Genomic DNA, 14,320 nt, shown 5'->3' with positions numbered 1-14,320 from the left:
TCGGATAGGCACTACCATAGAGACGACGGCGTTTCTGGGGTGCTCGAGTGAAGGCATACCATATTTCGTACCTTTGCTACGAGGAGGAGACTCCCTATCTGATAAAAATTGAAACGCTTTTTTGTGTTGCAGTTTGGCTTGCCTTTTGTAGGTTGTACTTTAGTAGTGTCCGCACTGAAAATGCGTGTGTCAATGCTAAAAATCCACGATTCACTGCGCTTAGTTGCTGCTGACGGAGAGCTTGTGGACGACATCCACCTGTCGAAGTTGACTGACTTTGCAGAGAAACTCTAGATCCTTTCGGGACTCGAAACAGTGCGTTTTTACTGACAACTCTGACGGTTACAGCCCCCTGAAGCAAAAGAACACTTGACGCGCTTCCCTGCTTCTGTGCAACTAAGAAGCGTACAATTTGGCAAGAATCTGGAAATGTGCACCCACACGAGTGGACAGCGTCCGTTGTCATTGACGGAACACCTGCAAGACCGGAAGGCGTTATCATAGAACGCAGAAGTTTCTCTCCGGGTAGTGAGACAGTTTTTGGTCCTTCGTGGAAGACTGCATTTCGTACTTGCAAACATGCGATATGGAATCATGGTGTGGCAAGCGCCTGCCACTGAATGTAAGTTCATGCGCAGCATATCTACCGTTGATGCTGGAAGTGGCTGCTGCCTTGCGTGAGGCACGTAGAGAAGTGCAGGGTCGAGTTCTGTCCGGCACCAAAGCACGTAAATGCCTTTGTTCAGCACCCTCAGCAAAACTGCTGTCGCACAAACCGAATATGGCACGAGTAGTTGCGATTCTTGTTACAACACGAAGAGAAACGAAGACGAGTGCACACTCCTCCACTCGCGTTTGCCCCCTGGGAGCACTGACCAAGGATGATCAGCATTCCCCTCTCTGAACCCTAGCACATTGAGCACGGACAGTGATGTGGACGCTGGGTGTTAGCGCTAGCAGTGGGCAAGCTGCCAGGTGCTTCCCTTGCTGTTATTTTCGACCGTCACACGACAAATAAGCATTGGTACAGCAAACGCCGTGAAAGAAACTCCCCGTTTGAGCGCGGAAAGGCTGCGATGGCAACACCTAGAAACTTCCTACGAATTAGGTATTCAGTGCTTCGCCAGAGGTCCTGAGGAGCCCTCTACGCCGTCACTTCCCGATCACACGCTCTCATTTTCACTCTGCACTTTAATTTACGACATCAAGGCCTTTCCCGATCGCAGAACAACACCCAGACTCGCTCCAGTCAAAAGCGTGGCTCCGACGTTCATTCTGGAGTTCCACAGAACGTCATCGAAGCTGCTTTCGAGCGAGCGGCAGTAAAGCAGCCCCATAGCCCCGCCACTCAAGAGCGCGAGGGTGAGTCCTGCGCCTGTGGACTTGACTAGAGTTTCGTCGTCCACTTGGGGGTCCTCGTTTGTCGCGGGTGGCCTCGGCACAAAGGTTTCATACCGTTGCTCCAACCGAGGCTCCTGTGCTTCTTCCCAACGGCAAAATCCATTCAGGAGACGCGTGACCTGCCATCCTACAGATATGCCTGCGAGGAACTTCATCACCGTCGACAAATCCACCAAGGCTCTGGGAGTGTTGTCGCCTCCAAGTGTCCACGAGGTGCGAGCGCCTGCCTCGATCACGTCGCCGCCTTTGAAAAGAACTGCAGCGGCAGCAGCTGCTCCAAAAGTTGTCAGAAGAGATTTCGTCAACCCGTCGTGTGCCGAACTGCTGGAAGAACCTTCGGTATCGGACCGTTCCTCGCTTCGCCTCTGAGAGCTGCCTAGGTGAGAGAGCAGCCGAGAAGCCAAGCCCAGGCTGCAGCCACTAACACTCAGGGCTGTCAAGGCGCCCGTCGCAAGAAGAACTTGAGACATCCTGCCACGTTCAAAAAAGGAGGACAAAACCGTAGGGAAGGGGCAAAAAGCGTTGAGAGGGTCGAGGGCATACAAAGTCTCAAGAACACTATCTTATAACACTCGGTCGGTCCAGAGACACGCACGGTACGCATCGAAGCCAAAAATTCAGCGGAACCCTTTTGTCAACGCGATACGGAAGAAATGGTCGGAATAAATTAGCAAAAAACTGGCTTACTCCAACACAAAGGATACCACCAGTCTTCCTGCGAAATACAACACACCTCATCAAAAGCATATCAACTCTCAGAATCCGCACGCAGTAAAGCATCCAAAAGTTTTGACTGTGCGTCGTTGTGTGACGGAGGTGACGCTGGCTCTCGTCGTTGGAAAAAATTACTGCTACTCACTTTTATACCCTTGTGACGGCTGAGAGACGAGTTTCTCGTCACCAATGTGTGAAAGGAACAATAAACGGCAATTCCACTTTATGTGCTCTGTTTACTGCCTCAACGCTGCGTATAGTTTTCTATACCGACGGAGGCGGATGATCAGCAGTAGACACAAACATGTCCGTATTTAACGACTTCTTTTTCTCAGGGACCGCCGTTCCAACAGGCTACACCCGAGATAAACGTGTACTGTTAGCGAAAGATATTCGTGCTTTAGGTACGCTGTTTACACACTTTACGTAGGATGAACAAAGACCTTCCAGATCTAAACCGATAGTCCCAGTCGTAGTATATATTCGTCAGATAAAGGCAGTTTATAGAAACCTAGGCATCCCATTTTAGGTGTAACAACAGGGAGTCTAGCTTCAGTTGTTATCTGATTGGTATTGCATGCCTCGTGACCTCACTGGAGAGCCCCGCCCGTAGTTCCCAGCGACATTTACAAACACACCAAATGCCTCACAGTCGTGTTCGACTGAGCGTTCCGAATCTTAGTAGTGACGATAGGGGTTTTCTATTTTCTGCCGCTCTGCCCTAAGCCGTAGAGTTCCCTGCGTACTGGCGGAAGACTGTGGATGAGATTTTTCGTTTTCACTTTAGGGGAATAGATTTCATTCAGCGGTTTATTCACAGCGCATTTGAGCGCGTATGAACCACATTTTGAAGGTGTTAAGCTTTAACACGCGTCTTAAAGATGCCCCGCCCCAGCTGACACTGGCGAGGTATGTGATAGGACTGCGTGTATCGAGAACAAATGGACTTAAAACTAAAATTTGGTAGTTCTGGAGTTTCTGTCGTCTACGCCTCCGCCGGAACATGTCAATCATCAAAAGAACACCGTGTAAGCGTGGTGTGAATGTGGCCCGAAATGCCTGTTGTCGGAAGGACCCGTTCGTGTGCAACTGGGGACGAGGTGAAAACCCCAAACTCCTCCGTGTCGCGAGTTGGGATGGCTACACTTCCGCACGAGCTCACAAAACCTGTCAAACCTGTCTCTCTAGCGCTCTACAAAGGGGTTAAACGCATGCGACTTTAGAGGACATGCCACTTCCGTCGGACTTCTTCGCAGTTCGTCGGGTTACCGAACTCGTGGTGAAGCAACGAAAGATGCTTTTCAGCGCCACCGCGTGTTCGGTCACCTGTACACAGGGGCACAGCGCGTAGCCCTCTACTCGCACATGTCAGCGAAAAATCGGCGCCAGGAGCAGGCGTCTTTTTCAACGAGAAAGCTGGAGATTCCAAACGACATCCAGGAGATTATCCTTTTTTCCGAAACAGGAAGGCATTCTTCCAGCAAAAGTGAACTCTCTCTGTACCAGCAGTAACTCTGCGGCAGGTTGCAGGGTGTTGCAGGTGACCGCGCCGTTCTCTCGCGAGGCACTTTAAAATGTCCGGTTTTCCGCATTTTCCGGCTAATGTTTCTGCGTCCCCTGTCTCTTCAACGTTAAAGCGTCAGCGTCGTCGCCAGATCTTCCGCGTTTCTGCTCTCTTGTCCGCCCTCCCCCCGCGCTGCACACGCCTGCCTTGCGTTGTGAAAGCTGAATACTGTTTCCCCCAACCGCTCGAGCAAACCTGACCATTTTTTGACTGTCGTCTCTGGTCATCAACGCCTGCGAACTCTCCTGCTTGAGCTGGTTAACTTGCGGTCCGCTAGCTTGCCAGCGTTTCTTTCCGGCAGAGCGACGGGAAAGGGAATCCCAGCTGCTTTCCAGAATGGCGCGTTTTTGCAAAAAGCAACGCACAAGTCGCCTCTAGGCAACGATGTGTGCCAGGAGAAAGATCGTCCAATTAAATGCGCCGTCTGTTTTTGATTCGGACTGGAGATCTGTCCAGGCGGCTGTTTCCTCGACCTCATTCCACCTGCCGGACTCAAGAAACCGCCGGCCGGCTTTTCGGCTGGTTGCCCTGTGCTCCGCAAATAATCCTGTACCGAGAAATCGCGCTTCTGCTCGTTTGCGCGGGGACACTTCTTCCGTGACCCGTCTGACAGTCCACACTCTCAGTTTACTCTGAGTCCTCCGAATCTTTTCACGGAAAAGAGGGCGGGCAAAAGGTGTGGTTCCCGACTCTTCCGCCGCCTTTTCTGTGGCTGCTGGCTTTGCCCTTTCGACTTCCTCCGCAGTCGTTTCCGACGGGAGGCTTTTCCTGCTTTCTTCGCACATCGTGCGCTTTAAAGCCTTGGAGGGTCCCTGCTCCTCCGAAGAATCTGTCTGTCGCTGCTGCTGCTGGGTCGCGCGGCTTTCCTCGCAACAGGCCTTTCTTGTCTAAAAAATGGCACCTGCTGCTCCGAACAAGGAACCGACTCGACGAGGGAGCATGCACAACCAGATCGTGTGCACAGCTCCCAGTTCGTCTGCAACCAATTCTCAGGTCGTGCTACCTCTCGGGCACCATCTGGTCATGGGCGCGAAAACTGCCGCAAATGCGCTGAGTCAGGAACTCCGCAGTCCGGCAGACACTCTCAACCCGGGACGCTTTGGCTGGTGGAAATGCCTCGCACAGCCCGACGAAGCAGGTGACGGGCTCGTCACGGTAAGAACTCTTGAAAAGGGCGCTGTACATGCCTCCAGATTCAAGCATCCATGTTCACTCGTCTCCACATATATATATATATATATATACATATATATATATATATATATACTTCTATATATACATATATATATGTATATATGTAGGGTATGTGGACGTGTGCGTCTATGTTGCAGAGCGCGGAGTGTGACAGCGCTGTGCATTTGTCTGGTTTGAAGACCTGAGCTGAGCATTCCATGCGCAGAGCGACGACCTCTGGAAATGTGCAGAACGGAGTTTTCTTTTGACTGCAACTGTTCTCCCCTTCGTCCGCAGGAAGGGTACGGACGTCTGCAGATCTTGCTGGCTTACCTCCTTCCAGAAGTGACAGATGTGGCGGAAGCCGTCGAACTTCATCAACTGACGACACCTCGAGGTGAAGCTCAGGCAGGAGAGGCAGCGAACTTGTCGCACGCTGAACGCCGAGACTTCACTGTGAGCAGTTTGGCACCGTCAAGAGGATACGGTGAGTCACGACAGAGGAATGGTTTTTTCTGACAGAACACAATTTCCGTGTGTGGGTTACTCTTGATACGCCATCGCCCATTCTGATGATGTATTACGCCTCGGTTACGTTTTTTGTGGCTACCGTGCACCACCTCACCGAGCAATGCTTGAGAGAGCGAGTGGCACTGGATTTCAGCCATCTTTGCAGCTTAGATTCCTACACTCAGGAGGCTTTCATCGTGCATTAACAACATTAAGATCATAGCTAGACCGTGTATTATAATTCTCACATTGTAAATGTTTCTGTACACATGGAGGGTTTGTCCACTCTGGTACACCTCAAATCAAATACAACAAAGTCACTCTCTGCTGAGGCGGAACTGCCAAAAATGCATGTTACAGTTAAGGTCCCTACGTTCTTGACCTTCCCCCCCGTCCTCCTTATGACTCCCGCAGTCGGTTTTGAATGCATGTAAACCCGAGCCTGCATAAAATCGCCGCTTTTCTCCCGTCTCGCGTTTTTCGTTCCCAGTGCGCGTGAGCCTGAACGGCGTCCCCGTCTACCGCAGCGCAGTTCTTGATATTTCCCCCGAGGCGATCAACGACACTGCCGCGGTTGTCAAGGGCGAGAAGGACGAAGCAAAACTACCGAATACCATTTTCAATGAGCGCATTGAAATTCAGGTCCGCGAGTGTTTTCAGTGTTGGGAAGCGAAACGCACGGTGGAAAGTAGACGGATGCAGAAATTGGCTCAAAAGCCTGTCTTGGGTCTTCACTCTCTGTGGCACCTCTAAAAATGCACATGCATGCACGCGACATTCTCCCAGTTTTTTCGTGGAGAACCACGCGGGGAACAAGCTACGCCGTTTATCCACTCCGGATACCTCATCACCTATCTAGATATAGTGTAGTTAGTATAGTTTTGCGCGTGCAGGTGGCTTGCGAAATCATTGTGGATGTGCGGCAGTGTATGTACACCGCCTCACTGGTTGCAGTGCGTGGACATATCATATTTTTTCAGACCTTCGGTTTCCACGTGTGAGGCGACTCACGCATGTCTGATTCTGTTACTTTAAGGTGGCACTTACTGCGAAAAAGGAAGTGTGTTTCAAAGCGAAGGGATTGTAATACATGCGCTGATCGCCCTGTATAGAAGAGAGACAACTGTGTGTCTGTCAGGCCTTGTGTTCAACCGATATTGGATATCGTTTGCAGCTGAAGGCGTCCGCGTGAGTCCGCCAGCGATTGTGAAATGCCGAGCATTTTTTCGTGCGAGTTTGCGTTCTGTGTGGATAGATTCACCAGCCGTACAGCGTATTGCGCGTGGAACTCTTCAATCGAGACGTGACTCTGGGAGTCATTGCAGACGACGACCTTCTGGGGGTTTTTGAGGTGCCGATTCACTTGATGATTCCCTCCAAGGTCTACGACCTCGAGTAAGGAGTTTTGTCTCGCCAGGATTTCTGAAACGTGGTGGTGCATGTTTCCTGAAGAAACAGTCGAAGTGTGTCGCGGCGTGGTGTCTGTACACAGGTGCTTCATTTTTGAAACCCCTCTGTTCACTACGACATATCTTCTCGGTTTTGGGGGGAAATCGTCAGTTGTTACGTTCTTTGCCTCACAGGCGGAGGTGTTTGTCGGGGATGTCTGCGGCCGACAAGTCACCTGGCGTACGTGCTCACTGTGTCACGTTTGGTCTCCCCGTCTCGTTTTGGGGGATTATGCGTGGATGAGTCGATCGTTGGTCCTCACACATCGATGACAAGGTTTGTCGGTGAACTCTCTTGTGCCGTGTCAACTTGTCAACCTCTGCTGTTCCATTCGTCTCTCGCTTTCTTCCCCGCACGAGCCGCTTGCCATTTCGTTGTCACGTGTCTGCGTTTTTGTTCTGCGTCTCGCTGCAGAGTGGAGTTCCCGCCTCAGTTTCTTCGCGAAGAGAACGAGGAGTGGATTTCGGGACAGGGTTTGGACTCTCCCTTCATTCTGGGAGAGAAGCGTCTGGTGTCTCCGGAGGCGACGGCGCAGCTCCTGCAGACCAAGCAGATTTTCGACGCAGAGACCTCGTCTCGCGGCTCTGACGGCGGCGCCAAGGAGACGGCAGAGGGGCGGGGAGGCGGACCGCAGGCTCAGCCCAACTCCAAGGAGAGAACAGACGCCATACCCCGCACAGTGGACGCTCCCGCGAAGCGCGAAGCACGGGAGGCTGCTCAAGCGAGTGCAGAGAAAGTCGACGCAGGCAACGTGGACTTGCTAACGTGCACAGTGAACGTCGCGGCCGCAGCTGCAGCTTCTGCACCGCAGGTCTCAGGCCTCAGGTCTTCTTCCTTCACGATGGAGTCGAAGTCCACCGTCGTCGACGACTGGGAAGAAAAGCCGCGACCTGCTCTCCTGCCCCAGGGCTACTCTTGCGGTCCGCGCCTCCGCTGCCTGTTCAACATGCAAGTCGTCGGACGCACTCCCAAGGGTCGCGTCGGCTCTGAGAAGTAAGACCAGCGTTGGAGGAAGGCGTCGAAGCAGATTTATAAAGTCGAAGCCGATGCAGGGGCGAGAGGTGCAGCGAAGGAAGAAAGAGGGAGGCCGGGGAAGAACACGGGGGAGGAGCAGAAGAAGAAAGGAGAGACCGAAGAAGGAGAGAATCGAGTAGAAGAGGGGAGTCAGGTGGGAGACGAGAAGCGCAGGGCCGCAACGCAAGAAGCAGACAGAGAGCGACACCACCGGGCAGGAGACGTGCGTCGGAAGAGGGAGGAGGACGTACAAGGCGAGACAGAGAAAACGCACTTCTGAGAGAAGAATATCGATATGGAGGGAGGAAGAGTCAGTGACACTGTGTCGCCTGAAAAGATGTCTTTTGATTCAAGTTGTCGGATGATCCGTTCGTCCTGCGTCTTCAGATCTCAAGGAAGCTGGTTCTCCGAGATGTGTGCCTTGGCTCTGCCGATCGTCGACTCCGCAGACGAGGCTTATCTTCCTCCCCTGAATTTCCGGAAACTTTGGCACGACGCAAAGCGCCTAAAATACCTCGCATGGGACTGGTAATTCTTTATTTCAAGAAGAAAGCATTTTCTCCCTTTTCTGTACATGTGTGTCTAGTTTTTGCATGTGATGAATGACTCAGCGTTCAGAATATTTTTAGCTCTATATATACATATTTACATATATATTCATAGATACATATATACACATATATACATACGTGTGTATATACATATATATACATTAGTGTACATATGCCGTGTGAGATTTGTCACCGGGTGTAGGACATACATTTTCCTTGACTTGTCGACGTCGACGAAACATCCGTATGGCGTTGCTGTGTTTGACATTCGCTTCTTTTCGCCGTTTGCCCTTTGTTTCTGCTGACTCGTTCATCGTTGCGTCTCTTTGTTTCCGTATGTGTGTCCTCGCTTGCCCGTTTCCGGCGTGTGTACAGCGTGCTGAGCGGTCTGGTTGAGACCGTTTCTGCAATTCCGTCTTGGGAGAATCCCTTTGTGTCTTCGTGCTGTCTCGCGGGGGTTCTCTTGGCCACTGCGCAACCCCAGATGAGTTTCGCTCTTTTCTTCCTTTTGATGGTGAGCTGTGAACCAAGGCAAACTCTCTAGGCATGCCGGAACATCCACGGGGCAAAGAGCTCTGCGCAAACGGGAATTCTACGAAAACACACGAAATTCAACAGACTCAAGGAACCCGTCAGAAACAATGCAAATTGAAACAGAAAACTCCTTGTCTCCATACATGTGGAGAACAAAAGTACCTTTATGTGTGCATGCATCTGTTGCGTACACGCATATTAGCACCTGTATCTTTCTGTCTGTCCATGTACATATACATATACATATATATATAATTATAAATGTATATGTAACATTTATTTAAATTCTTACACACACACGTGCATATATATATATATATATATATACATGTTCTTTAAGTTTTTAAGGGGTGTCGTCCCAGTACATGCATGTGGTTCTTGTTACCTCGTCGCTTCCAGTGTGTCTCTGGAACATCTGGGGTTCCCGTGTCTCGGTTTTCGCTTTGCCGTTACCACTGAGTTGGTTTGTTTTCTTCTGTGAATTCTTCCTTTTTTCAGGGTGTCTTGTGCCTCATGCTCTCCCTCACTCCGCTATCTAACACCTCAGAAGCAGCGATTGCTGCAGCTTCTGTTTTGACAGACGCGAAGAGAAAGCCTCCGGCAGCCGCACTCGATACCGACGCACAGACGGAGAAAATCGAGCCTGGAAAAGGCGCAGAATCCCAGCTGACAGGTACGGAGAGACGCAACCCCCCGACCGGCAAGGCAGAGAAGGAAGAGACATTTCTGTGATTTGAGTCCTGTTTATGAAATAGAGAAGGCATTTCTGTTGCGCGAAGCAGGTCTAGAGCGAACGTGCGTATCTGCGGAACTGGCAGAGGTGTGGAGGGCGGACATGGCAGTGGGAAGTCGACGCCTGCTGTACGCGCGTTTTATACGGCGAGCTCGGCACACGAGTCAACGCCGCCTGCGTCTAAGACCGTACAGAGCTGTAGATTTCCTTTCTTCGTGGGGAGAGCAACGCAGGATTCTGAGCCAGATGCCATGTCTCGCTGTCTGCATGCGTTTGTTCTGACAAGAGGAAAAAAAGGCGTGGAAGAACGCAGGGACCACACATGTAGAGGAGTCGCGCGTGATGTGTGGACCGAAATTCGCGCTGGAAATGCCAAGACGTTCCCCTGCCGAGAGCATCTGCATGCATGCATACGCACAACAGATCGACAGTTTTGCGTCGTGCTGTCTAGACAGGGACATGTCACTCGTTCTCGTGGCAGACCCAGTACGTGTCAAAACAATGCGTATCACGCAACTCAGACGGGACCGAGGAAGAAGAAGGAACGAGGAAAAGTCAAGGACGAAAGAGAAGGAGCATTTCCCGATACTCCAAGCTCTTGTCTCCCTTTCCACCGCTGTGAGATCGTCTTTGGATTTTTGTCTCCATCCACAGGGCAAAAACCGTCCTCGCTGCAGGCATTCGAGAATCAGCAACACTCCGACGAAGCGACAATGGAGGATTCTCTCCTCAAGTCACTCCTCAGTTCCGCGGTGCCTCAGTCTCTTCATCTCCAACTTCGCAGAGCCCATGTGAGGAAAACGTCTCACTTGAAATTCAAGAGAGACAGACAGTGGCTCTTGAGGCTCATGCGTACTCGTCGCTACTCAAGTGCTGTGTACTTGTCAAGGCATATGCATGTGTCCACACAAGCATATTCATATATATATATATATATGTATATTTGTATATTTGTATATATATATATATATATATGCATAAGTGTGTATGCATGAATGTGTTAGTGACAGTGTGTGGAGGAGGTTTTCTCGAGGCTTTGCTCTTTCCAAGCGTCTTGCGTTTTCGTCGACAATTCTGCCGCTGCCAGCGAAACTTTGGGACGCCGTTTATTGTGGGAGGGATCGTCATGGCATACATACATGTTTGCACATTCCGACCGACGAAGGCGCGTGCCTGCGTAAAACTGCGTATTCTTGTACGTAAATCGACGTAGCAACCCCGACAGTCCTTTTGTACCTGCAAGTGTTCGTAAACAGACAGATATATGTAGATGCATATATTTGTTGACATGGTCATACCTCACACAGACACCAACCAGATACGTACACATGTCTACCTACATCCACGTATATGTTTATATGTATAGTATATATATATATATATATGCGTCTGTGTCGGGTCATTTCTGCGGTTAAGTTGCTTTACGTAGGGTCCGGCTTTTCATCGTTGAGTTGCCTCTTCTGTTGTTGTGCGCAGAAACGCCTTCTGAGGGTGACAGCAGCCATTCTGTATGCACACGAGAAATTGCGACAGCGGAGAGAAATGGTTAGTTTCTGTGGAGGCGTAAACTCCCAACCGTGTGTTGTTATTTATCACGTTAGAAGTAGACACTGTCTGTGGACAACTGTTTTTCGATCCACAACTGTAGCGCTCACATTTAGTGTGCCTGGTTTACGACTTCAGATTTGTTTTTTGCGTCTGTAACTGTGCGCTCACCGTAGCATGGAGTGAAGTGCAGTGCACATCGAGAAGAAGCGGTGATGCCGTTGTATGTAAGCATGCGTGTGAGTGGGTTCTGCAGGTGTTCGTCACTTGTCAAAGCCTACATTCCGTTTCTTTTGATTCTTTTCACAGATTGTTGGCGTGCTCTGGCTGCTCTCGCTCCTCTCCTTCTACCGACCCGACATCACAGCCCTGGCGCTGCGTTTTGGCTGCGGCGGCGCAGGTAACTGTTTTTTCGCAAGCAGAGACGCAGACGTACACTCATGCGCATGCATTTAACTCACGTACATGTGTGTGCTCGCAGGGATCTATTCATGGACCTCTGCGAGTGTGACTATGTGGCGATGCCTTCATCCATATATATATATATATATATATATATATATATACATATATATATATATATATATATATATGAGCCTTATTGGTATGCCGTTCGTCTTTTTTATGTGGGTGTCTGCATATTTTCACCTGCCATTTTGACATTGGTGTGTCGTCTCTGCGCTGTTTATCTGCATGCGTGTGTGTCGTTTTCTGCGTTTTTATTTGCTTTGTTTTTTAGCGGTTCTTCTTCTCATTCACCGGATGCCCGTTTTGAGTCCTTGTCTCCGCTTCGGCATTGTCTGCCTCGCCTACTTGCGTCTGCGCCACCAGCGGCGCACGCGGCAGAACCTCGTAGCTTCACCCTTCATCCCTCGAGCAGCTTGAGGCTCCTACGGGGTTTCCTCGGTCTTTGTCGATTCGTTTAAAGAGCCGTGACAGTGGCGACGAGAGCACTCTGCTGAGAGGTGAACAAAGGTGGAAGATGCAGGAACTAACCCAGTTGCGGGGAAAGGATAGAAACAGAGAACTCGTGGGAGAGCATGACAGGGAACGCCATGTGGAGGACAACGAGAACTGAGGACGTTGCCGACAGAGAGGAGCGGGAAGAGAGGGGGGCGACTGTTGGTCAGGAAAGAGGGAATGCGGAGGAACGAAGGACGAGGCGGCGGAAAGGCGAGAAGGCACAGGAGGCCTGTGAAGACAAAAGGTGAACTGTAGAACCGATTTCCAAGCGAAAAGGACGGTGTGTTAACGAGACGGAGAACGGAGCAAGAAGTGATCGGAGAGATCGTTCGACGAGGGATACGCGTCTTTCTCGGTGTTATGTAGCGACCGGACAGAGGCTCCAATACATGCGGAAATCGAAGTTCCTGTCTGGATTTGCGGTTACTCAAAATTCGCAGAAATTCAGTGGCAGTAAACAAGGGCGCGGGGAAATTGCGAGGAATCAAATCTTCTTTACGGAAAAGATGTTGTGCCATTAAGTTGCAAGTGCGTATCTGAAGGCTAAGCTTACACGTATAGGTGTACGTGTGTCTGTACAGACAGATATATAAATGTATGTAGGTATATATATATATTCAGGGTGTGTAATTCTATTGAGACGTAGATATGCTTTTATAAATAAGGATGTGTGTGAGACAGAGCTGTATGGTGAGTGCGAGCGGTGTAGGTGCATATCGGTTTGTGTGGAGTTTTTTGCGGAGGGAAACGAATTGAAGGATGGGAATTACGGAACTCAGGGGTAATCTCTTGGTCACAAGAACCGCAAGTGCGTCTTGTGACAGGAAGAGTCGGGAGAAGAATATCGATCGCCAGGAACGCTGCTTTGCATGTTTGTCGGGTGAAAAACGCGTCGAGATGGCCAATCCTCCGGAGGCAAACCCCCTGTTGCAGAGAAAAGGAACGCAGCGAAACGCGAGTGTATGCGTTTCGGGAGGCTTTTCAGGAAAAAAGGTCATTCGTATTCTCCGGTGGAGAATGCGGTACCTTGTCTGAGATTCGTCGTCCGTTTAGAGGAGCAAAAGCGTGTTAATGTCTTTCGGGCGGGTGAGAGTAGTGTGGAAGAAAGGGATTTTTCTGCAACACAAGCGCCCGTCGGTGAAGCGGACGGTCAGGACCTTTCTGTGGTGCACGATTCAAATCGGGTTGGGATCGAGTAAACAGGTAATCGTTTTCTCGCTTCAGCGTTTCGTGAATTCAGGTACGCCCGCACCTTGTGGGATCGTTGACTTTGAGTTGTTCTGACAAAGACGGGGAAGGCGGACTCTTCGTTTCCCCGTTTTTATTGTCGCCGCGGTCTTCTTGACATCTTGGCGGCCGTGTGTTGTGTGTGGCGCAGCCTCGTGCAAAACGTGTGCGTTGTGTCATGGTGATTTTCGCGTTTGGTGGAACTGGCTGGCTCCCAGTGAGTCGTGCAAACCCGGAGAGCTCACGGACCACCATCGATAAAAAAAATGCGTTTTGGTGAGCCACTGGCATTCGCACCACGTTGAACATGTGGCCGTTCGAAGTTTTTTTTTAGGAAAACAGGAATCGCAGAGGCAAAACGCAGCGGCAAGATGCGAGCGCAGCTGAGCATCTTTATACATATTGCACGAGCGTTCGAAGCTCTTTCTTTAGAAGCCAGCACGCAGAAACGTCAAGTTGAGTCGGTTCTCAAGCAAGTCGGAGCACAGGCGCTAAACAATGGGGTTTCATGGCATTTTGCCGGTCCGTTCTAGAGCAGGAACGGCCGGGGAAGACGGCTGAGCCTGCAGAATGTTAGTCATGCTGTAGACGGTAGCATGTCAGCAGTGTCTGCCTGCAAGTGCTTGACATGCACCACGCGAGGAGACCGCGTTGTGCAACCATTTTTCGAACAGAGCCTTCACAGTGCTAAAATGAAAGAAGTACGAAATTTGGATCGTCTTCCGAGTGGAGCCAGACAGTGTTTACATATGGTTCAGATGCACTGTGGTGCATTTGCTACCGTCCAACGTCTAGCTAGACAAGTAGCTGCAGAATGGGAATTCAGGGTGTTGCATGCTCAACAAGCCAACCACTCGAAAATGACATTCGATACTTTCCACGTGAAATAGGGTTGTTTTGCCTAGTGACTGCAGCAGTGTTTGCGGGCCAAGTTGTTCTGTG

General features: G+C 50.4%; 2 protein-coding genes across 2 annotated transcripts; one reads left to right on the top strand and one right to left on the bottom strand.

Moving 5' to 3' along the window:
* Positions 1 to 498: 498 nt before the first annotated feature.
* On the bottom strand, positions 499 to 2,485 carry TGME49_203230 (hypothetical protein). The gene has a single exon (XM_002367564.2). The coding sequence runs from the start codon at positions 1,869 to 1,871 to the stop codon at positions 1,197 to 1,199; it is 675 nt and encodes a 224-aa protein (XP_002367605.1). The 5' UTR covers positions 1,872 to 2,485; the 3' UTR covers positions 499 to 1,196.
* Positions 2,486 to 3,300: 815 nt separating this feature from the next.
* Positions 3,301 to 13,657, top strand: TGME49_203240 (hypothetical protein). Its single transcript, XM_002367565.2, has 12 exons — positions 3,301 to 4,834; positions 5,150 to 5,339; positions 5,853 to 6,004; positions 6,618 to 6,757; positions 7,226 to 7,804; positions 8,213 to 8,353; positions 8,752 to 8,890; positions 9,409 to 9,583; positions 10,298 to 10,434; positions 11,120 to 11,188; positions 11,498 to 11,588; positions 11,928 to 13,657. The coding sequence occupies exons 1-12, from the start codon at positions 4,574 to 4,576 to the stop codon at positions 12,071 to 12,073; spliced, it is 2,220 nt and encodes a 739-aa protein (XP_002367606.1). The 5' UTR covers positions 3,301 to 4,573; the 3' UTR covers positions 12,074 to 13,657.
* Positions 13,658 to 14,320: the final 663 nt, after the last annotated feature.

The sequence above is a fragment of the Toxoplasma gondii genome, chromosome VIIa (genome assembly GCF_000006565.2).
Source record: "Toxoplasma gondii ME49 chromosome VIIa, whole genome shotgun sequence".
Lineage (NCBI taxonomy): Eukaryota > Apicomplexa > Conoidasida > Eucoccidiorida > Sarcocystidae > Toxoplasma > Toxoplasma gondii.
This window is presented reverse-complemented; position numbering and strand designations above follow the sequence as displayed.